The sequence below is a fragment of the Macrotis lagotis genome, chromosome 5 (assembly GCF_037893015.1).
Source record: "Macrotis lagotis isolate mMagLag1 chromosome 5, bilby.v1.9.chrom.fasta, whole genome shotgun sequence".
NCBI lineage: Eukaryota > Metazoa > Chordata > Mammalia > Peramelemorphia > Peramelidae > Macrotis > Macrotis lagotis.
Window position 1 is genome coordinate 17,920,929 of NC_133662.1, and position 27,628 is coordinate 17,948,556.

Here is a 27,628-nt window from a genome sequence, read left to right on the forward strand (position 1 = left end):
GGTGCAGACAACACTGGAAGACCATCAGAGAGCCTATGAATAAATTCTTAATTCAAATTTTACAAGAAGATACTGTAAACTTTACATCCCATAAAAGAAAAATTCAAAAAATCCAGAAGAGAGGGCCAAAAAATTTAACTCAGATTTTCCAGATCATAGGGGTGCTACACCTCTCCTCGATGTAGAAGGGATAACTACTCTTTCTAAAAATTTCAGAATGAAGGAGAGAAGAGGAATAGTACCATGCTTTGAGGACATAATGAAGCCAAGGGAAGGTTTTAGGAGGATGGGGAAACCTGGGCATTTTGGAAGGCTGACTTGAAAAAACTAACAAATATGAAAAAATTTAAGATAAGATTATATATTTAGAGTCATTTTACAGATGAGGAACCAAGACCCAGAGTTTAAATGACTTTCCCAAGGTCATTCAGAAAAAAACAACAAAGTCAGTATTCACACCCAGGTCCATTATCTTCAAGTCTAGTGGTTTTATACTATCGCTGGATGTCTCTCTCTTTACTCTGTGTTCTTGGTGTTGAATTTTGAGTGATGCTGGTGGAACTTTTCATCTGCTCTTATGTCTCTTGTATATACAGATTTATGTTATCTTCCATCAGAGGGAAGGCTCTTTTATTGCAAGGACTGGAGGTGTTTTGTTTTTTTGTTTTTGCTTTTTTTTGCATCTCTAGCTTTTAACACAGTGTCTGGCATAGAATAGGTGCTTAATAAATGTTGATTGATTGGTTGATTGCTCTAGTCGTCTCATGAGGTGAAGAATCCAAGGAAAGTGAGCATATGGTATTGGAAAGAACTGCCTAGATATGGAAGTCTGTAAGGATGATGGCCGAGAAAAGGGGGACAGGGCCCTGGGGCCTGAGGTCAAAAAAAAAAGTGATAGAGTACCCAGGATGGTGCAGGACAACCATGAAGAATGGGGGAAGATGATTCAATTGGATGCTGTGAACTTCAGAGGAAAAATGGGGTTGTTGACTGATGGTAACAGAGATATGGGTTATTTAAAATCATGACTGGGTGGAAGCATAGATGGTATTGCTTATCAAATTTGCAAATGACACAAAGCTGGAAGGGTTAGCCAACCCACTGGATGACAGTCAGATTTCAAAAAGATCTTGACAGACTAGCACTGTGGGCTGCATCTAAAAAGATGAGATGTAATTGAGATAAATGTAAAGTGCTACACTTGCATTAAAAAGTCAACTTCTCAAATTTGTGATAGCAGAGTTGTGGTTAGACAACCTGTCTGTTTCTCTTACCTGCTTAACCATTCTCTCTGAGTCTCCTTTGCAGATTCCTCATCCATTTCTAGACCCCTAGGCACTATCCTGAGTGCTTTTCTTTTCTTTCTCTCCCCTCTGTCCCTTGAGCATCTCATTAGCTCCTATGGATTCAAATATTATCCCTTTGCAGATGATTCCTAAATCTCTTTATTCTGCCTGAACTCGAGCCTGCCTACAGGTGGTCTCCTGGCTATCTCACCAACAGAACTCACCATCTTTCCCTTTCAACCTGATCCTTCCTCAAGCTTCCCTTATTTTAGTTTGGGGCACTGTAATTCTTCCAGTAATCCAGCTTTGCAACCTTGGGTCACTTCTGACCCCCCCATACCCCTATCTCCAATATTTAGTCAGTTTCCAAATCTAATCAGTTATACATTTATGAAACTTCTCCTATCCTTCATATTTTATTTGGGGGAAGATCCCCCATATATAGTAAATGCAAGGACTAGGGACTGTGATTTCATTAGTATAGCAGCCTCCTGAAGGAGGACATTCCCTCTATTAATACAGTTTCACTTTTTCAGGTTTTATAGGATCACCTTACCCAGGTTTATAAAACCAGTATGTGTCAGAGGTAGGATTTGAACTTGGCTCTTCGTGGCTCTGAAACCAGCCGTCTAGTCAGTCCATCACATTATCTTACCAGTTAATACAAACTATATGCAGTGTGAATATCACGTTATGAAGTGGAGGGAGACTTATAAAGAAAATGGAAGGGGACAAGAAAGACTTTGTGTAGCATCCAGGACCTAACCTGAGCCTGGAGCAGAACCTAGGACTCTCAGAGCTGGACACAGGAAGGAGAGAGAGCTTTCTTTTTTTTTTTGGCAAGGCAATGGGGTTAAGTGGCTTGCCGAAGGCCACATAGCTAGGCAATTATTAAGTGTCTGAGGTCAGATTTGAAGTTAAGTACTCCTGACTCCAGGGCTGGTGCTCTATCCACTGGGCCACCTAGCCGTCCAGAAAGCTTTCCTTGTGTAGTGACCTGGTATTTAAGGAGACAACTTTCTAGGCCTGAGCAGGCCTAGAGGGAGGTGATGAATGGAGATATGATGATGCTTCTACAGACCAGTCTGAGCCCTTCCAGATCTCTTGGGACCAATCAGGGAAAAGGGTCAGAGCTTTCCTTTAGTGTACTCCCTCTAGACAACCCAGAAGGAAGACTCTGTTACTCTTACACAGTCACATAAACAGTCCCAGGCAGGATGGAGATGAGCTCCCACAGCTGTACCCCAGATCCAACCTGGGGGCACTTCTATTGATGGGAATTCCTGGGTAGGAGCTTTGTCTTGTCCATTTAAGTACTCTCCACCATACCTAGGCCAGAACCTCTAATGATTTATGTGCTCAGGAGGTCTCAGGTTCTAGTAAAAGCCCTTTGGATTGGTTACTTCCTTTCTCTGGACCTCATAGACCTCTGGAAAACAAAAAGTTGGACTAGATGATCCTTAAGGTCCCTCCCCTTTATAAGGATAGTTTCTGGATCAATTGTGGGTACTTCAGGTGTGACATGGATTAAGGCAATTATGCGGGATACAACTCTTTAAAAAAGATGGAGGTTCAGATGTTATGGGAGTGTTGATTTAAGATGAATTTGGCAGATATTTTAAGGGGGCTCTCAAGCCCTGCTTTGAAAGGAGCATCAACAGATGTGAATTGTAGGAGTGGGGAAAGTAGGGAAGATTGGTATTAGAGAGTCCTAGTGGCTTGTTTTGCCCCTAAAGGCAGAGCTAGGAGCAAAGGGTGGAAGTTGCCCAGAAATCAATACAGGTATTGTGTAAGGAAACAATTAGAACCAAGTGGGGCAGCCAGGTGGTACAGTGGATAGAGAGCTGGATCTGGAGTTAGAAGACCTGAGTTCAAATGTGACCTCAGATTGCTTGCCTCAGTTTCTACATCTGTAAAATGAGATAGAAAAGAAAACAGCAAATCACTTCAGTATCTCTGCCAAGAAAATCCCAAATGGGGTCAGAATAAGTCGAACATGACTGAACTGACAGAACAACAACAAAAAGGAGAAATGGGTTTCCTCTTGCAGGAGGTTGTGGGTAGATTCCCCTTCACTGGAAGTCTTTAAGCTGAGGCTCAGTTCCATGAAAAGAATAATGGATTTGGAATCAGGGGATCTAAGTTCAAATTCTGACTCTATCACTTCCTACCTTTGTATTTTTAGAAAATTTTATTGACATCTGAGTCTTTTTTAGTCTGAAGAATAAAAGAAGTTGACCTTTCTTTTTAAAACTCTCTGAACTTTAAAATGGATGACACTATGATCCTGCTATTACTTGTCAGAGAGGTTGTAGGGAGATTTCTGTTTAGGGATGGATTCCATTAGATGACCTTGTGTAAGATCCTTTCAAATCTGGGATTCTTGCATTCTGTGAATATTTCTTGAAGATAATGGTGGTGGTAATGGTGGGTGGTATTTTCCTTGTCCACTTTTGCTTGAGGAGATGCTGACCTAGATCCTTTTGTTCTCTCTCTTCCTCCCCCTTGGGGAGAGAGAGAGAGTTGTCTCTCCCCCTCTCTCAGAATGCTGTTCGACACAACCTAAGTCTACACAAGTGCTTTGTTCGAGTAGAGAACGTCAAGGGCGCTGTGTGGACGGTGGATGAACATGAGTACCAAAAGCGGAGACCGCCAAAGATGACAGGGTATGTGTGCTCAGCCCCTGGGTTGTATGGGCCTCTGTCATCTAGGCCAGCAAAAGACTTTTTCAATTCATGTGCTTATGGGACTAGATCTGAACATATTCACTGTTGCCCACTTATTCGCTGTTACTCCAGCCAACACACATGACTATCACCACCACTGCAAAGACAAATATGTCATCCATTCATCCTAGCTTTGACTCCATTTGAATCTAGTATTAGGAATTTATGGATGGATAGATGGATGGATGAATTGAAATCAGAAGGGGAGAGCTGAGGAATGGTCTATATGGAGTCTGGAAATAATGGAGGGCCAGGAGAAATGAGGAGAATTATCTTGATCATGACTATGAAGAGGAAACACAGCTGTAGAATGAGGGCTAAAGATGATGTGCATATACATACATAGACATATCTGTGTCCTATGGTTAGTTTCCCATTCTTTATCTGTGCACACATGGACACACACCTATGTTAGACACAATGTACCACTATGTATGAATGAATATATGTATGTATTTGTGTGTGTGTGTATGTGTGTGTGTGTATATATGTGGGTATGTGAACATAAATGTGTGTGTGTGCATGTGTGTGTATGTGTGTGTGTGTGTGTGTGTGTGTGTGTGTGTGTGTGTATCTGTATGTGAGGGGAGAGACTGAGAGAATGAACAAGAATAAGGCTCAAGGTGTGTGGAGGGGCCTGGGGAAGAACTGTTCTATCACAATTTCCCTCTTCTCCAGTTGTCCGGTCATCTTTCTCATAGAACTTCTTCAATTTCCCAGGGTTGGGACAAACACCAGATCTTCCCTTTGGATCAGAGGGCAAGTGTGAGCAGTATAATTGATTGCCTCCCCCAGTCGTGTTCAACTTGAGTTTCCCTCCACTAATCCAGTCTGCCTCATTCATTCACTTGTTGTTTATCCTTAGTTCTCAAGAGGACTATGACATCAGGAAGATGTCATGATTTGCAAGTGAAGTGGATTTAAGTAAGGCATGGCTGTGCAAACCCACTCTCTCCTCTGGAACCATTTGGGTCCTGGGTCCAGTTATAGATCAGGACAACTGGAGATGGCCCTGGATACAGTGGGAGACCATGATCTTTTTTTTTTCAGCATTTTAAAATAAAATTTTATTTATTTTTCCTACTACATACAAAGATAGTTTTTCAGCAATCATTATAGAGTTTAGAAGTTGGTCTTTTTAAGCAAATGTCTTTCTCAGGTCTCAATTTGACTGATCCATTTAGTGATTAAGACTAGGTAAGAAATGAGGCAAAGGGTGGTCTCATTTAACTAGTCACCCTAGCTATTGAATGATGACTGTCCTACCAGAGCCAGGAGAGTTTCTCCCTCCTGACTCCTAATGCATACTCCAGGAAAGTGATGGTCTTTGACGTTTCTTTCTCCCTCTTCCCCAAAGGAGTCCAACTCTGGTGAAAAACATGATCTCGGGCCTCAGTTATGGAGCACTTAATGCCAGTTATCAGGTGACTTACTGTTGTCCCTCCCATGGGGTCCCATTCACTCTTCTTTCCCTCTCCTCAATTTTCTTCCAAAACCCTCACTCACCCTTTATCAAAGGCTTGTTCTCTCCTATTCCAGAGAGCACCAGGGTAGCTGAGGGCTAAGAAAGGCTTATTTCCTTTTTTTGAGGGACCTCTTTCCATGTTGGCTGAGACACCCCAACTCCCTTTCCCCCTCTATCTCCTCCTTCCCACACAGCCTCCAGTTCTTTCCAATTCTTGTGTATGGAGCTGGGGGAGGGGGACAGGAGGGAAGATTGGCCCCGATTGCCTCTCCCCTCCAGTACAGGTGAGACCCTCCTCCCTCATCTCCCTTCTCACTCTCCCCAGTACAGCGGAGGCTGTCAGTCTCCTAAGCATCTGGAGCCCCTTGTCTTATGGGCTTCTTTCTGTCCTATATGGGATGTGAGCTAAACCCGGGAGGGTAGCAGGTGGGAGGTCAGTGCTAAAATGGGATGGGGCCAAAGAGAACTGCAGACTGGAGGGAAACTTACAGACCTGAGGGGACTACAGATGTAGCAGTCTTTTTGTGTCAGAACTAGAAGGGTGAGAGAAGTTAATGGATAAAGAAGTAAGCCTCATCAGACAGATAGGAGGTTCCCCAGCTGCTTCAATGGGGGAGGGTGAGAAGAATATCTTCATGGCCTCTATGGAAGGTATTGCTTTTAATATGTTTGCCCATCCCCCTTTTCTCTTGCACCCCCTCTAGGCTGCCCTGGCTGAGAGCAGCTTCCCTCTCCTCAACAGTCCAGGCATGCTGAACCCTGGCTCCACCAGCAGCCTCCTGCACCTCGGACATGAGGATGTGAGCAGCACTGTAGAGCCCCTCACCAGCAATGGCAGCATCAGCCCCCCACGCCTCTCCCCACCCCAATACAGGTGAGATCATCCTCTGCCCCACCTTAGGAATAATCACAATAGCTAGCATTTATCCAATGCTTTAAAGTTCCAAAGTGCCCAGCGTCACGTAGCTAAGTCTACCTGTCCGTCTACCCTGTGACCTAGCTGCTCTCAGCCAGTCCAGGTGAGACCACCCTCTGCTGCTATGAGAGATGACATACCCACTCTCCCTCTTCCCTTTCCCTCCCTGCCCCACCCTTCCCTCTTCTTTTTTTTTAGGGTTTTTTTTTTTTTTGCAAGGCAATGGGGTTAAGTGGCTTGCCCAAGGCCACACAGCTAGGTAATTATTAAGTGTCTGAGACCAGATTTGAACCCAGGTACTCCTGACTCCAGGGCCAGTGCTTTATCCATATGCCACCTAGCTGCCCCTTGCCTTCCCTCTTCTGCCAGGCCTTGGTACAACTAAGACATTCCTGTACCTGTTCATCTTTCCTCCCCTGGGGCAGGGACAGATAAGAGAATCCTAAGCCTACACATACACACATACATATATACGAACTTTACAAACATACAGGCATCATGTTTGCAAACATATCCACATGTCTCTCCCTCTCCCTTCCTCCCTCTCTCTCTCCCTCTCTCTCTCTCTCTCTCACACACACACACACACACACACACACACACACACACACACAAACCTCTTCTTCATGCAACATAAAATTGTATCTCCACAGATCCTTTCTCTTCTGAGATGAAGGGTTCTAAGGCTGTGAGTATCCAAGGAGTATGGGAGACTGGGACCTCATGCCAAAGAGGTCAGCAGTCAGGTCTTAGTGAGATCAGAGTGTTTTGGTCTGAACAGTCATGAGTGAGGGACTGGCCAGTCTTGGGGCTGGGTGTGATGTGGGTAGTCAGGGAAAGAAGTAAAGAATGCTTCCTGCCTGGGGCTTGCATCCATCCATCCATCTATCATTTCTCCCCACTGCTGCAGTCACCAGGTACAGGTGAAGGAAGAGCCAGCTGAAGCAGAGGAGGACAGTCGACCTGGACCCATCCTGGGTTCCACCAACCCTAGCGCTGGGGCTCCCCCAGAAGACAGGGACCCTGAAGAGGATCTGCCAGGGGAGGAACTGTCGTAAGGGCCTCTGGGGGAGGGGCAGGCAGGAAAGGAAGGGGGGTAAACATTCCCTCCTCCCCCCCTCAGGAGACCCCCTCCTCAGGCTCTCACCTTCCCTTCCACTCTACAGCCCCCTCCTACCCCACCTCAAGGCACTTCCAGGACAGAAGATTGGGGTGAGAGCTTCTCTGCCATCCCACCTGTGACTCTGACAGCTGTCCCTGGCAGAGATGGCCCCCTTTCCCCTCCATTGACCTTTGCTCCTCACCCTAAGACAAGTGGCCGGTGGTCTGGAACTTGTGGAAGAGCCAGGAGAGTGTGGATTCCCAGTACCTTCAGTCTGTACCCAAGCACCTCCCTCCAGGGCCATCCTCTCCCTGTGACCACCACCAGCAGGACTCTCCCCGCCACCTTTGCTTTCTGCTCCCCTTCCACACTGAGACCCGCAGGCGGGGCTAACAAACCCCCATTCCCACCAAGGCAGCATCTGTCCCCTCCTTCCCCTGCCCCAGTCTTGCACCCTCTCCTCCAAGAAGTCTGGGACAAGGCAACTTTTTCAAAGGATTCAAAGCTGGAAGAGGCCAGAGAGATGATATAGTTTCATCCCCTTGTTTGGCAGAGGAGGAAACTGAGGCCCAAGAAAAGGGAAGTGACTTGCTTAATGCCACACAGACAGTAGGAATGGGTCAGGAATTGAACCCAGGTCTTCTGATTCCGAATCTGGTCTGCTTTCTACTCCCCATACTGTGAATGAGAGATCCACAACGGCCACCAGCCTCATGGGGGAAGGGGGGAGCCCAGAGCCTCTCAGACTCTACTCCCACCCCCAGGACAAGCCAGTTTTCCCTTCCCTGATGATACTCAGGGTTGCACACGGTTGAGGCCAGTTGAAGCTCTGGGACTGAAGCAGCTTTAATAAGGGGACTGTAGATGGAAATCCCCCCATGAGGGTCAGAGCTCCCTGGGAGGCTTTTCCTGTCTTTGCTATAACTATTGAGATCTGACTCCTGCCATCTTAAGTCAAACAGGCCAGTGAGCCTCCATCTCCAATGTGTCCCCCATGTGTCTGGCCTTCATAGGAAGAATGGGCAATAAAGAGGGTCTGGACGGAGAGATACGGGGAGGGGAAGGGGCTTGGGAAATGATTATTTGCCCTCGGGGAGAAGGGGGAAGGAGGGAAAATGTCCCTAAGACTTTGCTATTCACCCATGGAACTGAAGGGCTTGGACCCCACTTGTGGAGGGGGAAAAACCCGGTCATCTCCACCAGGTGTCCCCATGGAGCTCACTGCTGCTTGCGGCTGGCTGGCTGAGCCGGGGAGCCAGCCTCTCAGCCTCCAGCGCGTTAGGAGAGGTGTGTGCATTGGGACGGGGTCTGGGGAATCGGGGGAGCAGGCCAGCTGCCAAGGCCAGAGGAATGGGTTACCTCTTCCAAGGCTCCCCCTTTTACTCCTCCTCCAGCCCCCTGCCCCTCTCCATTTCATAGCCCCTCTCCATTTCCTTCCCTCTTTTTTCCCCGTTAAACAGATGACCAAAGACCTTTCTTATGACAGAAGCAGAAACCAAAACTTTTTGTTTGCTTTTTTTCCTTTGTCACCCCCTGCCCTTCATTCCTGAACTAACCTTCTGCCCATGCTCCCATAGCTCCCTCACCCCCCAGGCAAGAAGCTGGAGGGAGGGGGGAGTCCCCTCCACTTAAGTTATTGTTTTAAACCAAAGTTGACAGTGACTGTTGGTGGCCATGGCTTTCTTCTACACTCTGGTCTTCAGCTACCCACAGAAGGGGCCTGGGGACAGACTTCCCTGCACACCTCATTTCTCCTCTTATTCCCTCCTCATCACTGTCCCTTAGTTGTCCTTCCCATTCCCCTTTCAGTGGGGGCTTGGAGTCTGAGAGGAAGAAAGGCTCAAGTGGAATGAGTTCCCTTAGAACCCTGAGGTAACGGTAGCTGTCTCCTAGGGTCTCTACTCTATCCCACCCCCCACCTTCAGTCAGTCTTGTGTCCCAGCTAGCCAGGCGCCAGTGCCCACCTAGGCTGGTCCCTGGTGTGCCCATCATCAAGTTCCCTCCCACCAGTGCTAGAGCTGGAGACACAAAGGTGGAGGTTCACTGGGGAGAGAGTTGAAATGGGTAAAGAGGCAACCAGCTGTCATTCCTTCTCCCACTGTGGGGGGATTCCGACTTCAGGTGAAGAGCAAGATGTCAGGCTGCTCTATGTGACACCTTCTCCCCCTAGATGAATCTCTCTGACAAGGACAGGACCAGGACCAGGAGGGGGTTGGTGGGGGAGTTAAAGGACTGTTGTCCAGTTACTACACAAAGACTGTGACCCTCACAGGTCCTCAGGAGGACTGGGGGCAAAGGTCCTTGGTGCCTGTTAACCATGTTCCTTGCCCTTTGACTTGTGCATATTAAATACCCTCTGTTCTTAGGCCCTCAGCGTGTGTCACCGAGTGGGAAGGGGGGGGTGATGGGGCTAAGTCAAGGGACCTGAATATGGAAACCAAGACCTGGGAGTGGGTATTTTCAGAGGAGTGTATGAGTGAATGTGTGTGGGTCTGCACATGAGTCCATTTAACCACAATCAGCCAAGTATGAAGTAGCAGGAACCAATGTGTGTCCAGGTACTTTTATGTATCTGACTTGGAGCATCATTCACAATGAAACAAAGGGACTTATTGGTTGGGAAGGTCAGCTTTTGGACTGGACAACTACTGTAGTTTCCCTCTTGAGCTTTTTTCCTTTCCCTTCCTACCAAGCCAAGTCCCTCATAAAGCGGACAAAGTCTTGGATAATAACAGTATTTCTGATAGCCTTAGGTTCTGCTCAGGCTAACATTTTTCTCCCCCACCCCAGTCCCCCAAATTCTCCTTTTTTGGATGTAGCCCATTCCTCATTTTAACTTATCTGCTGCTTCTTCAGCTCCTTAGGAGTCTTCTGAGTCTTCCCTCATCTCAAGAAGGCTGAAGACAGGACACACATATACTCTCTCATACACAATTGGCTACCTTCCATCCTGGTCTCCTGTTCCTTCCCCATATCTCTCCCTAACCCCTTCATTTTCTATACTTCAAAGTTTCTTTTCCCAAAACTTTTTAACTCTCCCTTTTCTTGCTTCCTTCCTAAATCAAATTCCTGCCCCTATGCCATGCCACCCAGGCTGATGTGCCTGGGAATGAGACAAAGAGGTGGGGAAAGGCAAGCAATTTCCAGATATGTTTTCTTGGACTAGCCCTTAGAGCCACTCTAACCATTGCATCAAAGATCCTTCTTTACTTGATGTAAACCAGATCTCTTACAAGGAAAAGTGTTTCTGAAGACAAGTCTGAATCATTGGGCTCCCATCCTTATGGTGGTGGTGTGTGTATGTGTGCACAATGTGCTAATGTGTGAATGTGAATGTGCCACTGTAAGGATTTATATATAGGCACATGCTTTCAGACTTGAATGTGTGTATGAGTGTGATTGTATGAGTCTGAATCCTGCAAAGTGACTGTACTAACTGGTCTAACTGGTAGCCAGAATGGGATGTGAAGTTGGTGAGTGCTGCTGGCCAACAAAGAGAAGGGATGGGGACAGAAGGGACCCTGAAAATGCTTAAACCAAAGTCCTCCTCTGAACAGTTTTTTTCCTCCCCCCCCAACTGGCTCCTCAACTCTACTCATCCCCAATCACAAATTTTCCCCAATCACCCCCTCTCTAATGTCATCCTCTAGTTGAGGACCTACCTAAAAGATGGAAGGAAGATTGCCTGTTTACTTCTCATACCATTTGTCTGCTTTTTATCTTCCTCTGAGAGTCAATCACAGGGACCCCAAGGATCAACTTTTGACTATCCATAACCAATCTTCTAGATAGCCCAACATTTTGGGGACCAGGGAACTCCTAGACCAGGGTCCCTCAGGGATAGGGCTGAGGGAGGGGGGTCCTGGGGAGAAGGGTCAGTCTACAGTACTGAGATCTAACCCCCTCACCATAGGCAATCTCATGCTTAGCACTAACTACAGACTAAAGAGGAGTGAGTCTTGGGGATTCCAACTCCTTAATGTGTCATCTCTTCTGTGGTCTCATTCCTCTTATTTCTGGCCTGATTTCTGTCTTGTCTCTTCCCTCCCCCTTCTCCCCCCCCTCCCTTTCTCTCTGCCTTTTTCTGTCTCTATTTGTGTGTCTCCCCCTGCCCCCCCCACCTGTCCCACTGTCTGCTCTGTATGTTTGTATGTCTCTTGATCTTTTTTTAGCCCCTATAAATGTTCTTATCTCCTCCACTCCTTTCCTCCATCCTGCTGGACACATGCTCAGAGCTGGGGTCCCCCTCTCTCCCTCTCCTCTAGTGGGGGCTACAGGGGGAAGGGGGTCAGGTGGGACAGACAAGATTTTGTGTCCTCCCCCTTAGCTCAGGCCCAGTTCCATCCTGTGCTGTATAAAGGAATAGCATTGCTGTGTATTCGTACTCCGCCTACCCTCCCTCCGCTCTGTGGCGGCAGACAGGCGGACCCTGTACAGTAGAACTAGCTGCATGTAATCTGTATGGACAACAGCATTATATATAATGCAATAAAGTGAATTACCTACTATGATGCCCCCTCCCCCTTTTTTCCTCCCCATATCTCCAAAAGACAGCTGAGAATCCAGGATACTACTTTGGAGATCAATTGGTCCCTCTCCCTGCCTCTGGTCCAAAACAGCCCTGTGCTGAAGAATTTCCCAGGGATGAGATTGTGGTGCTCTACTCACAACACCCCAACTGCTTCCATCCAACTTTACTCTCAGCAAAGTCACCCCAATTGTCCAATCTTACAACTTCATAAGATTGGCCCTCAGAGATGATCAATTTCTTTATTTTATAGACAATGAAAGAAATTTAAGGAAGTTAAAACTTCACCCAGTCACCCAGATAGAATCAAAGGCAAGATAAGAACCTAGCCTAATTCTTGAGTCACTGTTCTTTCCCTCGTTTCAAACTGCCTCCACCCCAGACCTTCCAGGCAAAGTTGCAGCCCTTACTTCCTTTTATCCTTTGGTGGCCCTTCAAGGATTTGGAAATCCAATGGAGTTTCATGCCCCTGAGATTGATTTGGGATGGTAAATGGAAAGCAAAGAACCCAGAGAAGAGGGGACTATATCTTTGAATCCTGTGTAGACACCCATATTTAATTCCCTCTTTCTGGATTGTCTCTTTCTAAGTCAACCTCAAAACAAGAAGGGCCATCCTCTAACCAGGACCAATTATATTCCTTCCTATGTATGCCAGGAGAGCACAAGAAAAGGAAGTTTCACAGTCTCCTGGGCTTTAAGCAACTCAGTAAGTCATATTTAGTACTAACTAGTTATAAAATACCTCTCATACTTAGTAGGAAGGGGCAAGTATTATTAGTGTTACTATTATTTATACCAGATCGCTATTTCATTGATTAAGGGAAGTCCTAATGAGAAACACCTACCAGTACAGACAAGCTTCTATCTTCTATTCTTCAAATTATAGTTTTTAGTTTTTAAGTGTCTGGAGTGCCAAGACATTTTAATTACTTGCCCGTGGTCATAAAACTGGTATGTTCCAGTCAGGATTCTGAGCCCAAGTCTTCCTGGTTCTAAATCCAACTCTATCCATGAAGACATACTGCATCTAGGATTATTAATGTTCCATTTTTTTCGGTGGAGAAACTGAAGGGAAGAGAGATAAAATGGATAGGGTGATATGGATAGTAAGTAGAAACTATTGACTTGGTCTCAGGCTGCTTTGGTGTTAGTTAGCCAGTCCTGGCTGTTTGCTATCTGATGTTTTGGAGAGCAAGGAAGTGGCTCTTATACTCCTGATGCCAGTGCAGTTGTTCTCCCTGGCAGAACTTCCACTGAATACTCAAAGATACTCTAAGTAGCATTCTTTGTAGCTTCCAGACAGTGGAAGAAGGAAAAAGAAGAAAGAATTGTCCCCTCCTTACCTCCCAGAAGGTCCATCTCTTATAGAGAAAGTCTCTTCCCTTCCATCTCCCCCCACAACCCCACGTCATCAGCCTTCTATTGGCTCTTTGTTGCAGGACTGTGAATGAACAGCAGAGGGTGGTGTTGGACAAAGTAGTCACTGAGCTCTTTCCCTTGAACTTGACCTTTGGTGGAAGGGGATGAGAGGAATTAGGCTAATGAGGAAGAAGGAGGTACAGAGGTGTGTATCTCGCTCCCCTACACATATACACTCTCACATATATTCACACACAGTCACTCCTTTCTTTGGAAGGCCCCAAACTGCAGCTTCTAGCTCAGGACAAAAAAGACTAAATCCCTTGGTGGTTAGGGGTTCTTTTCTGGACCTCCTCCCCAATTGTGTTGTCAGAAGTCTCCCAGATAAATGCTGGAGAGGGAGTGAAAAGAGAGGAGATGAGGGAGACAGACAGAGAGAGAGAGAGAAAGAAATGGAGAGAAAGACACACAGAAATAATCAGAAATAGGTGGATAAGAAGAGTAGGTTTAGGCATCCATGGCTTAATCTTGATTTTTGGTAACTGTTTTCTTCAGCTCCCTTCTTCAAACATTTCCTTTGCAGAAACTCCCATAGTTAGAGTTATATAGAGATGAGAAGGGGGTCCTGGCTTCTAAGTCCATAACTCCACTCCTCCAATCAGCTAAGTCACTGCAGAGAGGATGGGGTCAGGGAAGGAGGCTGAATAAAACCTATAAAAATAATCAAACAGGGACTATGTATATGAAGAAGGGAGCAAGGAATGGAGAGGACAAAGGAGGCCTTGTTTGAACCTAGAAACACACTAGAACCAGACACACACAGACTCATCAGTTCTCGCACAGACACCTAGCCACACATACACAGAAGCTCAAATCCAGATTCAGAAACCAAGACAGGATATATATACATATACATATATATGTATATGTATATATATATATATACAAAAAAATTATGAACACATGTACATGTTCATATTCAAAACAGACATCCACATGTGTACAAAGACCCTTCCAGCTCAAAGGATCCATGATTTTATCATCCACACAGTAAACAGATTCTTGGGCATCACCACACACATGCCCATGCATACTTCCAAAATGCAGTCCCACCTTGATCCACAATCACACATGCATAGTTACACAGGTATACACATGAAGTCAATCACCCAAGCTCACACTCACATCCCCAATCCTCCCTTCTCTTTGGTCCAGCCTCTTGCCAAGAGTGAAAGTTTAGAATAACACAGCCCCTCCCAAGGGAGTATGTCACGGTTGAGCCTGGTCTGAAAGGCCTTCTGTGCTCCTTTGGATAGGGCAGGGAGGAGGGGCAATGGGCTGGTCCCAGCCTAGGAGAAGAGGAAAATCAGAGAGAGGCACAGAGGTGGGTGAAAGATGGGCTTAATAATAATTATGGCTAGCATAACTCTTAGCTTTATGGTTTGCATACCACTTTACAAAGATGATCTCATTTTTTTTATCCTCACAACAACCCTGAGAGATGCTTCTATTAACATGATTTTGCAGATAAGGAAATTAAGATGAAGAGGTTAAGTGACTTACCTGTGGGCCAAAAAGCTAGCAAGTGGGTGAATCAGGATTTGAACTCAGATGTTCCTGCTGCTTCAAGAGTTGAAGAACTCCCTGATCTTGATATCACCCAAGTATCCTCAGCTCCCAATAATCAGGAATCTCTTCTTGCCCCACCTGTCTTTCTTTCTGTAAACTCATTCTTCTTGTGGAGAAGAAACAAGAGGGATGAAATCAAGGAGGTCAGGGGTTAACTTTTATTCTTGTCCTTCATTGTACTTGGGATTGAATACCAAGACCTGGAAGCAATTAATCAACAGGCTTTTATTAGTCATCTACTATAATAAGAATGTGAGACCATATATTATAGTGGAAAGAGAAGTAGATTCAGAGTCAGAAAGACATCTTCAATTTTTGTCTCTGGTATATACTGATTGTGATCCTCAGCCAGTTACTTAATCTCTTAGTGTCCTAAATGGAGAGTAGGTGGAGATTTTCATTAATAGAAGGAATTTCCTGACACAGTTCCTTATCCAATGAAATAGTGGGTCTGAACATTATCAGCAGCAGCAGCATTAGCATCATCACTACCATCATCACCATCATTACCATAATCAGTACCATCATCATTATCACTACCACCACTATCATCATCCTCATCATTATAATCATTACCATGACCACTACCACCATCATCAACAACAACAGTCCTATACTAGGCCCTGTGGAGAGAAGGAATGGATATAAAGGAATCCTCCAAAGAAGGCATGGGTGTCTGAGGCATGGATGTCCAACTTTTTAGTTCTCCTGGGCAGCATCACCCAACAAAAACTTATCAAGGACTGCATATTGAATTTAATATTTTTATGACTACAATGCATTCCATATTACCAATGAGTATAATAATAAAATGCAATAATGCCTCATAAATGGACTTTGAAGACAAAGTGGATACACCTCTTCCAAGGAGATCCAATACTTTTACTTTACAGAAACATAGGCACAAGACAATGCTTTAGGTAGTTTATTCTTACAACTGTGTACAGATAAATCATAGATTTAGAGCTAGGAGGGACTTTACAGATTAACTAGTTCAATTCACTTGTTTCATAAATGTGGAAACAGAAAGGAAGTCATTTGTCTAGGTCAAATAGGAAGTAAGTTGCAAATTCTGGTGTTCTGACTTAAAATCTAGTATTCTTTTATCTATTCCATATTGACTGAGGAGAGAATGGAGGCAAGGAGACTAGTTAGGCTGAATGCAATAGTGGGATTCTAAGGTAATGAGGAACTGGGCTTGGGGTAAGGGATAAGCAGAAGGAATATGAACTAAGGATTGGGGTCAGTCCAGAGCAATCAATTGCCTAAATTGATGGGTAACTTTTGAAACAAGAGTTGTAATTTTACTTTGGGGATTACAAAGTAGATTTGAAGCATAGAATGTCCAAGTTGGAAGGGACTGAGGCTGGATAGACCAATCCATACTGGAAAAAGAATCCTGCCATAAATCGCCTGACAAGTGGTCTCTACTTAAAGACCCTCCAAGAGGCAGAGCCCATTACTACCGTGCAAGGTAGTCACTTCCATTTTGGGGGCAACTCTAATGGAAATTTTTCCTGACACCCATTCTAGATTTTCCTTTAGGCAACTTCCACTCATAGCTCCTAACTCTGCTCTCTGGAGACAAACAGAACAAATTTAATCCTTCTTCCAGATGCCAACTCTTCAAATACTTGAAGGCAGTTCTCATGTCTCTTTTGAGTTTTTATTATCCAGATTAAACATCCCCAGTTCCTTCAACTGAGTCCATATATTAGAGACTCAAAGCCTTGATTCACTATTTATTTGCCTTCCTAGCAATTTTATTACTAAAATATGACACTCAAGAGATGTACACAATAATCCAGATGTGGTTTGACCAAAGAAGAATATTTTCTAGTTATCACATCATGCTGCTGACCCATTTTGAGTTTGTAGTCACTAGGATCTCCAGATCTTTCCTCAACTATGTGAAGACTCAATCCTGCCCTGGACATTTTACTAGATAATGGTTCTGAGTGGCCCTATATCCCTCCTGGGCAGTTGCTTTCCTAAATACTTTCAATTAATGCATCCTTATTTTAAAATTTAATATATTCTTAATATTCTTTTCCTTGGTGAATGTACTTTAGAACATATATCCTTATGGCAGATAATGTATGGAAGCATGAGTAAAAAGGGAAGGAGACAATAGATATCAATATATGATTGGGGCAGCAGAAGAAAGAGGAAAGGTAAATAGGGACCAGCCACAGCAGGTCTCCAATTCAGGAAAATAAAAAAGCAGCAGCAGCACTACCATCATCACCACCATCACTATAGTAAAAGTCTGAGCATTAGAACTAAGTTTCCTTGGGTCAGTTCTGAAGAGGTACAGATGCCCCCAGAAAACTGCATCAAATTTAGCAAGACCTAAGGTCTAGTGTAAGGCAACTAAGTGGTAGTATAGAGCTTGGAATCAGGACATGAACTTATTTCAAGAGTTCAAATCTTGCCTCAGACACCCACAAGCTGTGTGGCCCTGGACAAATCATTTAATACTGTTTTCCTTAGGTTCCTTATCTGTAAAATGAACTAGAGAAGGCTCTGACAAACCACTACAATATCTTTGCCCAGAAAGCCTTAAATGGGAACCACAAAAAGTCAGATCAACTGAAAAAAAAAAGATTGAACTGAAAAATCAATTACTAGATGTCCTTAGGAAGTCACCCTTGTAGAGCTTACTTGAAATTCAGAGACTAACAAAGGGTTGAGATAGGGGATATAAGGAGGCAGTTGAAACTACAAAAGAAAAAGAAATGATAGAATAACACCAGAAAATTTTGGCATCTCAAAAGTCAAGATCAGGATGAGGGAGTGGTCAGTATGGAAGGAGGAAATGGTCAATAATGTCAAAAGTATTTAGAAGTTAAAGTTTTCCTTTCTGAACTGAGAAAAGGGCACTGGATTTGACTATTAGGAAGTTGTTGGTGATTATTCACAGAGTAATCACAGAAGGGGCAGGTTATGAACAGATGTGTCTACTTCTTGTCACTTTTAGAAAGTGTCAAGACATTCTGTATGGTAGAATTAAAATATTTTTTTAAATTTAAAATTTAAAAAATTTTTTTTAAAATTTTAAATAAAAAAGTACAAGAAAGATCAAAGAGGAAAAAAAATAGGACAAGAGAATGTCTATAGCCATTCTTTGCATTTTCTATACTTCCTATTTCTTGTACAGTGTCCAAAACATACTTAATAAATGTTTATTGATTGACACAGACATAGAAACTTGAGAGAACAGAATATCTAGACCATTGGCAGTGGAGAAGAGACAAGACTAGCAGACTGGAGAGAATTAGCTTAAGTTTAAATTCAGCTGTTCTTGACTCTTCTTGACAGGGCCCCTCTCAACTCTGGAATAAGGCTTTTGAGAACCAGAAAGAAGAATAAGATTTTCTTTTGTAGCCCTTTTAATACCACCTCCCTTCACATACCCAAAGAATAATTATTTATAGTTGAAGTTTGGAAAGGTATTCAATGTATAATATAAATCAGGTTTGGGAAAGGTATTTATTTTCTAAGCACACCCACGTACAAATGTTTAATACAAAAAGCTCTCACAAACATGCATTGACATAAAAACTTAAGCAAGTAATAGTATTAACTACTATTAAATTCTGGAAGAAATTACAATGAGCAGAAACTCCTTATCTTATAAGCTCTAGAATTCACAAGGTTGTCTTCAAAACTGGACATACCCATCTCAGCATTACTCTTTGATCACCTATGCTCAGAAAAGAAAACACAAATTGAAAAAGGTAGCCAGTGGCCTAGGTAAAATTGAGTCTCCTTGTTCCATTTTCCATATAGGAATAGTTTACATTCTGTAGGGATGGAGAGTCTCAAAGGGAAATGGCACACTCATCTAAGAAAAGGACAGGTGGGCCAAGGGCAGGGTTTTTTTTTTTCAAAGATCCATTGAGGAATAGATTATATACACAATACATAGAAGTAAATGACCATGGTAATCTAGTGTTTGGTAAATCCAAACTTTTAGGGTAAGAACAAAAATTACTGAGAAAACCAGGAGGAACCAAAGTAGGATCAGAATGGATGAAGGGGTTTAAACATAAAGGATTATATTATGATTAAACTAAGAAAGCATGGGAAAATGTACATGCTAGATATATGAATAAAGGAAAAGTTTATGTTCAAACAAGAAAGAGAGAATCATGGGAAATAAAATAGATAATTTGGATAATGTAAAATTAAATGGCTTTTTGCCTAAACAAAACTAATGCAGTCAAAATTAAAAGGAAAACAGGAAACTGGGGGGAAATATAGCAAAGTTTTTCTGATAAAGGCCTAATTTCTCAAATATGTAGGGAACTGATTCAAATTTATAAAAATAAGAGCCATTCTCCAGTGGACAAATGCTCCAAGGTTATGAACAGGTAGTTTTTGGAAGAAGGAATCAAAGCTATCAATAGTCACATAAGAATACTCTATATTACTATTGATTAGAATGACAAATGCTGAAAGGTTTGTGGAAAAAATTGAAACACTAATACACTGTTGGTAGAAGTGTGAATTTAAATATAAATTAAATATTTAAATTTAAAAATTTAAATATTCTGGACAATAATGCCCAAAGGACTATAAAACAGTGTGTACATCCTTTGACCCAACGATATCACTTCACTAGGTCTGTATTCCAAAAACATTAAAGAGAGAAGAACCTACTTGTATAAAAATATTTGTAGTAGTTCTTTTTGTAATGGCAAAGAATTGGATATTGAGGAGATATCCATCAATTGGGAAATAGCTGAACAAATTATGATATATAAATGTGATAGAGTACAATTGCTCTGTAAGAAATCATGAGCAGGTGGACTTCAGAAAAGCCTGGAAAGACTGACTTGCAAGAACTAATGCTGGGGGTGGCTAGGTGGTGCAGTGGATAAAGCACCAGCCCTGGAGTTAGGAGTACCTGGGTTCAAATCCGACCTCAGACACTGAATAATTAGTTAGCTGTGTGGCCTTGGGCAAGCCACTTAACTCCATTTGCCTTGCCAAAAAAAAAAAAAAAAATTAAACTAAAAAAAAAAGAACTAATGCTGAGTGAAGTGAACCAGGAAAGCATTGTATACCTTAACAGCAGCATTGTTAGATGATCAACTATGATAGACTCAGCTCCTCTCAACAATACAATGATCCAAAACAATTCCAAAAGACTTGTGATGGAATATGCCATCCATAGCCAGGAAAAGAACTATGGCATCTGAATGCAGAGGAAAGCATACTAGGTTCACTTTTTAAAACATCTTTTAAATTTTTTCTTTCTTTTTTTCATATATTTCCCCCCAGCTCTGATTTTTTTCTCAGTGTATTTAATAGGGAAATATGGGTAAAACAATTGTGAATACATAACCCATATCAGATCACTGCTCTCCTAGGTTGGGGGGAGGAAATGGTAGGTGGGAGAAAACATTACAAAAATGAATGCTGAAAACTACCTTTAAATATAATTGAAAAAGGGGATTGCTGGGGGCACAATGGATAGAGCACTGGCCCTGGACTCAGGAGGAATTGGATTCAGATCTGGCCTCAGACACTTAATAATTACGTAGCTATGTGACCTTGGGCAAGTCGCTTAACCCCACCCACTGCCTTACCCCCCAAAAACCCAAACAAATATAATTGGAAAAGTAAGTTAAAATGTTTTTAAATGGGAAAAATATTTATAAGAGTTCTTTTTTGTGGTGGCAAAGAACTGGAAATTGAGGGAAAACCCAATAATTCAGGAAAGAGTGAACAAGATGTGGTATAAGAATGTGATGGAATACTATCGTGATATAAGAATGACAAACAGGATGGTTTCAGAGAAACCTGGAAAGATTTATATGAATTCATTTAAGGTGAAATGTGCAGAATCAGAAAAACATGACACATTAACAGCAATGTTGCAAAGATGATCAATTGTGAAAGAACTGACTGTTCAGATCAATAGAATGATCCAAGACAATTCCAAAGGGTCCATGATGAAAAATTCTATCTGCCTCCAGAGAGAAAACTGATGAATGCTGATTGCAGATTGAGGCATATTTTTAGAACTTATTTATTTTATTTGTTTTGTTTATATAAAATATGTTTGGTGAAATGTGTTTGGTGGGATCTCACTTGTTTCATCGAAATCCTAGTGTTTGCCTTCTTAAGGAGAGGAGAAGGGTAGGAAGGAGGGAGGAAAGTTGGAACTCAAAATATGTTTTAATTATTATTAAATTTTATACATGTAATTGGAAAATATTTAATGAAATAAAAATAATTTTTAAAATAAAAAGAAAACATTAGGGAAAAAGATCCACTGAGTCAGTGTCCCTCCTACTCAGTAGACAATATGGTCATTGCTTTGTCCTTTCCTGATTATCCAACTCTTTCAGTGCTGTGATACAGCCAAAGGTTTCCTCATCCCTAAGGAGCCCAAGCAGCACATGTGGTTTGCCAGAAGCAGGTATGTTCTCTGTTTGATCTGTTTGAGAAAGTCTAAGAAATATGAGCTTCTCTATATCCAGTTCCTTCTCTTTTGTGTTGCTTGAGGACTGTCCCTGAAGGTGAAGAAGGGGAGGATGGGTTGGGGGAGTGGTGCAACATGATTCTGAAGACCATTTATTATTTTTATCTGCTTCCTGGCCAAAGAATTCATCACTAGGCCAGCCCTCTAGAGATGAACTTCTGCTTTCCTAATTAGGTTGGCCCTTGAGTAAAGACAATCTGTCACCTAATTGTACCTGAAGTCCAGCTGATATAGCCTTTGAAAAAAACTCAGGATCACTTCCACTCCATGATGACCTGGGAAGATGAATTATGTCATATATTGATTCCTGGGGGAGTTTTAGCTTTTTATTTTTTAATTAAATTTTACTTTATTTTCACTAAGTTCTGTCGTCTCTTTCTCTCACATCTCTCTCCATGGAGAAAGTAAGAAACTAAAACCCTGTTACAAACTTGTATAGTCAGTCAAAACATTTCCAAAGTGGCCATATTAAAAATATGTCTCAATATGAATTCTGAATTCATATATTAGAAGGTAGATAGTATATATTATCATAAATCCCCTGAAATTATGATCATTATATTGATTAAGGTTCCTAGGCTTTCAAAACTGTTTGTCTTCAAAATATCTTTGTTATTTTACAAATTGTTTTTCTGGTACAGCTTACCTCACCCAACACCAGTTCATACAAGTCTTCTCAGGTTTCTCTGAAATCATCCCCCTCATTATTTTTTACAGCATAACAATATTTCATCATTTATATAACTTGTTCATCCATTTCCCAATTGATGGGCACCAAAGTAAGAGATGCTATAAATATTTTTGTAAGCATTTTGTGTGTGTATGTATATATATATATATATATATATATATATCTTTTTTCTTTATTTTTTTGAAGTATAGCACCAGCAGTGATTTTTCTGGGTCAAAGGATATGCTTAATTTGGTAGTTTGGGGATATAGTTCCATATTGCTCTCCAGAATGTTTAGATCACTTCACAATTCTGTGAGTTTTCCCTGCCAGCATTTGTCATTCTCCCTTTTTTTTTTTAGTCAACTTTGTCATTTGGAATTTTCCCCAAGCTATCCCCAGTTGAATATAAGAAAATAACTGCCTGAGTTCAGAGACTATACCTCCCCTATAGGGTTTCCTGAAAATAGGGAGTCTCCATGTCCTCATTGACACCCACATCAAACTTGGAGCTCCCTGAGGACAGGGTCTTTATCTTCCCCAAAGTAAAGAGTCTCTGAGAAGTAACTTCAGTAAGAGTAGTTTTCCAAAGGTAGGTAATACAAGTCAGAGTGGTACCACATGCTTATAATTCCTGCTACAAGGGAGAATTACATTGGTGGACATCTTTAGCTTTGGAGTTCTGAGCTGGAATAGGCTAAGCTGATTGGATGTTCACATTAAAGCTGGCTTAGTATGGTGAGCCTTGGAAATTGGGGCCACCAGGTTATCTAAGGAGGGATAACTGACTCAAGTAGGCCACAGTTCCCCACTATAAGTAGTGATTCTACTTCCAGCCTGGGAAAGAAAGGGAAATTCAATCTTAAAAACAAAACAAAACAAAAAAAGCAACCAAAACCCAAACTAAAAATGACAACAACAACACAACAATAACAACAAAACTTTACTTCTTCTTCAGTTCCTTCTTTCCCTTCCTCTACCTCTCACCCACATACCCAAACCCAACAGGAGTTTTTGAATCCAAGTAGTGTTTAATATTGGAAGACTGGCAACCCGAAGGAGTTTCAAGCATAAAGGAAGATTCAGGAAGTTCACACATATACACACACATAAATCTACACACATGCCATGAGTATATGGGAGTCTCTGCCTACTATAGTGGGCCTAGACCTCCCAAGAGGGCAGGTGCCTTATAACATACTAGGAGGGCTTCCTGGAGAAGGAAATTCTAGTCTGTGCCACTTGTTTCATGAGTCACACAACCAAAGAATACATCATTTAATAACGGCCAGTCCTCTATGTTGTACTTCTTCACCCTTAATTGGGCTGGTCCAATGACAATAGAGACCCATGAAGGGAAGACCAGGACAAGAACAGCAAGAAGGAATAAGTTGGGATCTCCAGTGCTGATGGCTGACAGATCCATTTGGGTTGAGAAAGTCTGAGGACAGTGAGATTTTTTGCTTCCTCTGTCCCCTATTCTGACCATTTCACTCCCCAGCTCAATAAACTTCAGTGGCTCCCTATTGCTTCCTGGATCAAATATAAAATCCTTTGTTTGACTTTTAAAGACCTTCATAACCTGTCCCTGCCACTATCCCCCCACCTTTTCAATCTTCTTACACCTCCCCCCACTCCCTTTTATTTTTGGAATTCAATGACTGAAATCCTTACTCTTCTTCGACACAGGTCACTCCATAAACTGACTGAGCATTTGTACTCTGTATTCTGAAAAGGGGCCCCTAGGCTTCACCAGACTGCTAAAGGGGCCTACAAGTTTAAAAAAAAAATATGATTAGAGCTTGCACTCCTCTGAGAAATTTTGTCAGACAAGAGGAATGTGGCTGCTCCCAGACATAATGGTGAGAGAGAATCTTGGAAACAGGTTACCTGATTGGTGAGAGAGAATCTTGGAAACAGGTTACCTGATTGGAAAGGAAATTGTAATATTAGTTTATATTCTTCAATGAAGAATGAATGGATGGGGGGTAGCTAAGTGGCGCAGTGGATAGATTACCAGCCCTGGAATCAGGAGAACCTGAGTTCAAATCTGACCTCAGACACTTAATAATTACCTAGCTGTGTGGCCTTGGGCAAGCCACTTAACCCCATTTGCCTTGCAAAAAATCTAAAAAACAAGAATGAATGGATGAAAGAAAAAATATTTCTAAATATATCTTTGCTAGACATATCCCAACTTCTTCCTATTGCCCTCCCAATCATGACCAAGGTATGAGGACATAGTTTTAAAAATATGTAAATGCCGAATATTGTTTTTTACATGGTGTAACTCTCTAGTGGGGGATGGAGTGAAGGGAAAGAGGGATACTGGGAAAAACTATGATAATGTAAAGGACTAAGACATCAGTAAAAAACATTTTTTTTAAAAAAATGTTGGTGCCTTTATGTGTATATCACACTCATTTCTAATTGACTACCCAATGAGTTTTCCTTTCTACCCAGAGAGAGACAGAATCTGTAGTTTCATTTATACAGAGAATTCTCAAATAAGGAAACTCCCTCTATTAATGCAGGTTGGCACATTCTCTAAAACTAGGAGTCTGAGAGAGTCTCTCGGAGCATAGAGATTAAATGACTTTTCCAAGATCAGTGTGTGTCAATGGCAAAACTTGAACTCAAATATTCCCAAGGCTGGGTCCAGCTCTTCATCCACTACAATGCATGGTCTCCTTTTGTAGCAAAGATTCTTTTTTATTTTAAGAAAACCAACTGACACATTGACCAAATTTGACAGCATATGCTGCATTCTACATCCATAGTCCCTCATCTCTCCAATGAAGGGAGAAAGATACATTTTCCTCATCTTGCCTCCAATTTTTGATTCTGTCTTTTCTTCGATCTCTCTTATTTAATTATATTTTATTTTTTCCCATTTACATGAAAAGACAATTTTTAACATTCATTTTTTTGTTTGTTTTTTTACAAGGCAGTAGGGTTAAGTGTCTTGCCCTAGGTCACACAGCTGGGTAATTATCAAGTGTCTGAGACCAGATTTGAACTCAGATCCTTCTGACTCCAGGGCTGGTGCTCTATCCATTGCACCACCTAGCTGCCCCCTTAGCATTCATTTTTACAAGATTTTGAGTTCTAAATTTTTCTCCCTCCTCCCACCCCTCTTATCTTCCTAAAATGGTAAATTATTTGATATAGATTATATATGTGCAATCATGTAAAACATATTTCTATATTAGTCACAGTTGTTAAAGACTAAAAGGGGAAAAAATACTCCTCAGTTTCTTGTCAGAACCTGCTCCTTCCCCCAGCTTTTAGCTCCAAACCTCTTTGCATAGGCTATTTGTAACATTTCTCAAGCTTAGATGCATGTTCTTTATATTTCTATACCCTCTTCCCATTGGTCCCTCCACCTTCCCTTGCTTCTCTCTTCCCACCTCTGGGTTCATCCTTACTTGTCTCAATCAATTAGTCAAAGAATATTTACTGATAAACTAACACATATCCAGTGTTACATGCTGTGGAGGATACATAGAAGTGTAAGATATGAGTCCTGCCCTCATGAATCTTACAATTTAGGAGTTGAAAGGAAAGGAACTGAAATGTATTATATAGTATCAGGCATATTTAAAGTATCATAATATTCTAAAATTCCAGAGATAGAAGTAATTTTAGAACAGAGAACATAATATAACATAGAATATGAAAAGTGGAAGGAAAATTTAAAAAGACATTTAGTCTAACTCCTTCAACTTATAGAGGAAGACTTGAGGTGAAATTAATAGGGACTCCATAAGGGAAAGAAGAACTAGATGCAGAATTAAAAGTAAGTTATTAGGGACTTGACTTGGAGGAGTCAGGGCTGTTTTTAATTTCATTTTAATTACATTTCATCTCATCTGTCTAGAGGCATAATGGTGGGGGGATGGTCACTTCTCATGGAGCTGGGTCTAGGGTCTCTTTGGCATAGTCAAAAGTTCCAGCTTCTGGCCACTGAGTGAATCTTTAGAGTTTATCTCACTGGAAAACCCTGCTTGAATCAGGGGTTTGGATACTCAGATCAATTCTGGACATCTCTCTGCTACTGTTCTATTTCAAGTTCTCTCTTCCTCTAGGAGCCTGAGCCTGTGAGATTGAGTTTATGATCAACTCTGGTTGTCCTTGCCCTGATGACCTAGTTTGGACCTCAGGGTGCTGAGTCTAGGATGGTCCCTGGAGTTTGAATTCATGAATTGGAAAGTCAGCTCACTGTAGTTTCTCTTTTAATTTTTCAATCACTACTCATTCCTATGTTCTTACTTCATTGTTACAATATTGAATGGGGGAACTAAACTGAACTGCTTTCTCCTACTTCCCATCTTGGCTTATCTTCAAATACTATCATTTCCAAGCCCCCATCTAGTCTGTACACTCAAATTTTATTTTTTTATTTTTTTTTAGGTTTTTTTTTTTGCAAGGCAATAGGGTTAAGTGGCTCGCCCAAGGCCACACAGCTAGGTAATTATTAAGTGTCTGAGGCCGGATTTGAACTCAGGCACTCCTGACTATAGGGTGGGTGCTCTATCCACTGTGCCACCTAGCTGCCCCTACATTCAATTTTTTTTTTTAGGTTTTTGCAAGGCAAATAGGGTTAAGTGGCTTGCCCAAGACCACACAGCTAGGTAATTATTCAGTGTCTGAGGCCGGGTTTGAACTCAGGTACTCCTGACTCCAGGGCCAGTGCTCTATCCACTGTACCACCTAGCCACCCCTACACTCAAATTTTAAAGATCAATGTCCATTGATCATTTCTAAAAGACTAGTCATTTCTAAAGACTAGTTTGACTATTAAACAATGGTGAGTATATCAATGAGGGGCTTGTGAATAACAATAATAGAAAACTCAAATTCTTAGGATTGCCTCTAGAACTTTGAAAAGGTTTTGAACCTTCTGGGAATTCAACTTACCAGTTCAGGTAGAATTGGGATGGTGAACACAAAGCCTAAATTACATTATCATGAAAGAAGTAAAAGAACCCTTTCAAGGTCAATGGAAAGAGTAACAGGATAACTTTCTTAGTGGAGAAGAGGGAGGGTGTTCAGGAGATCAGGCCATTCTCTTATCTAATACGGTAGCTACCCCATCATTAGACTCACAGGATATAAAATAGTTCAATAAGAAGAGGAATAGGTGATAGTGGGTTCTACTTCCAGTTGGGTCACTGTCATGGCATGTTATTCTGGGCAATCAATTATTTCTCTAGGCCTAAATTTCCTCAATCATCAAATAGATAATTTCTGTCCAGTCTATCTCATGGGGATGGGAAATCATTAAATGAGAAAGTTCTCTGACTCAAGGAACACTACTTTTTCCATTAAGACCACACCAAGAAGTAATTAAGTAGGAATAGTAGTGAATGGTTGTGGTGCCAAGTGATTAGCCTGGAATCACAGTTTGGATAAATGAACTCAAATCCTCCTGACTCCAGGTCCGCTG

The 27,628-nt window shown here is 42.0% G+C and overlaps 1 protein-coding gene across 2 annotated transcripts in view; it reads left to right on the forward strand.

Moving 5' to 3' along the window:
- FOXP4 (forkhead box P4) overlaps positions 1–17,052 on the forward strand; it is a 107,905-nt gene extending 90,853 nt beyond the window's left edge. The window contains exons 14-18 of one of the 2 annotated variants that reach the window (XM_074236910.1): positions 3,831–3,952; positions 5,370–5,436; positions 5,672–5,761; positions 6,182–6,351; positions 7,304–17,052. In XM_074236910.1, coding sequence (XP_074093011.1) covers positions 3,831–3,952; positions 5,370–5,436; positions 5,672–5,761; positions 6,182–6,351; positions 7,304–7,451 — 597 coding nt within the window. In that variant the 3' untranslated portion in view covers positions 7,452–17,052. The remainder of the gene's footprint in view (positions 1–3,830; positions 3,953–5,369; positions 5,437–5,671; positions 5,762–6,181; positions 6,352–7,303) is intronic. The other variant, XM_074236911.1, reaches the window with a different exon arrangement.
- The last annotated feature ends 10,576 nt before the right edge of the window (positions 17,053–27,628 follow it).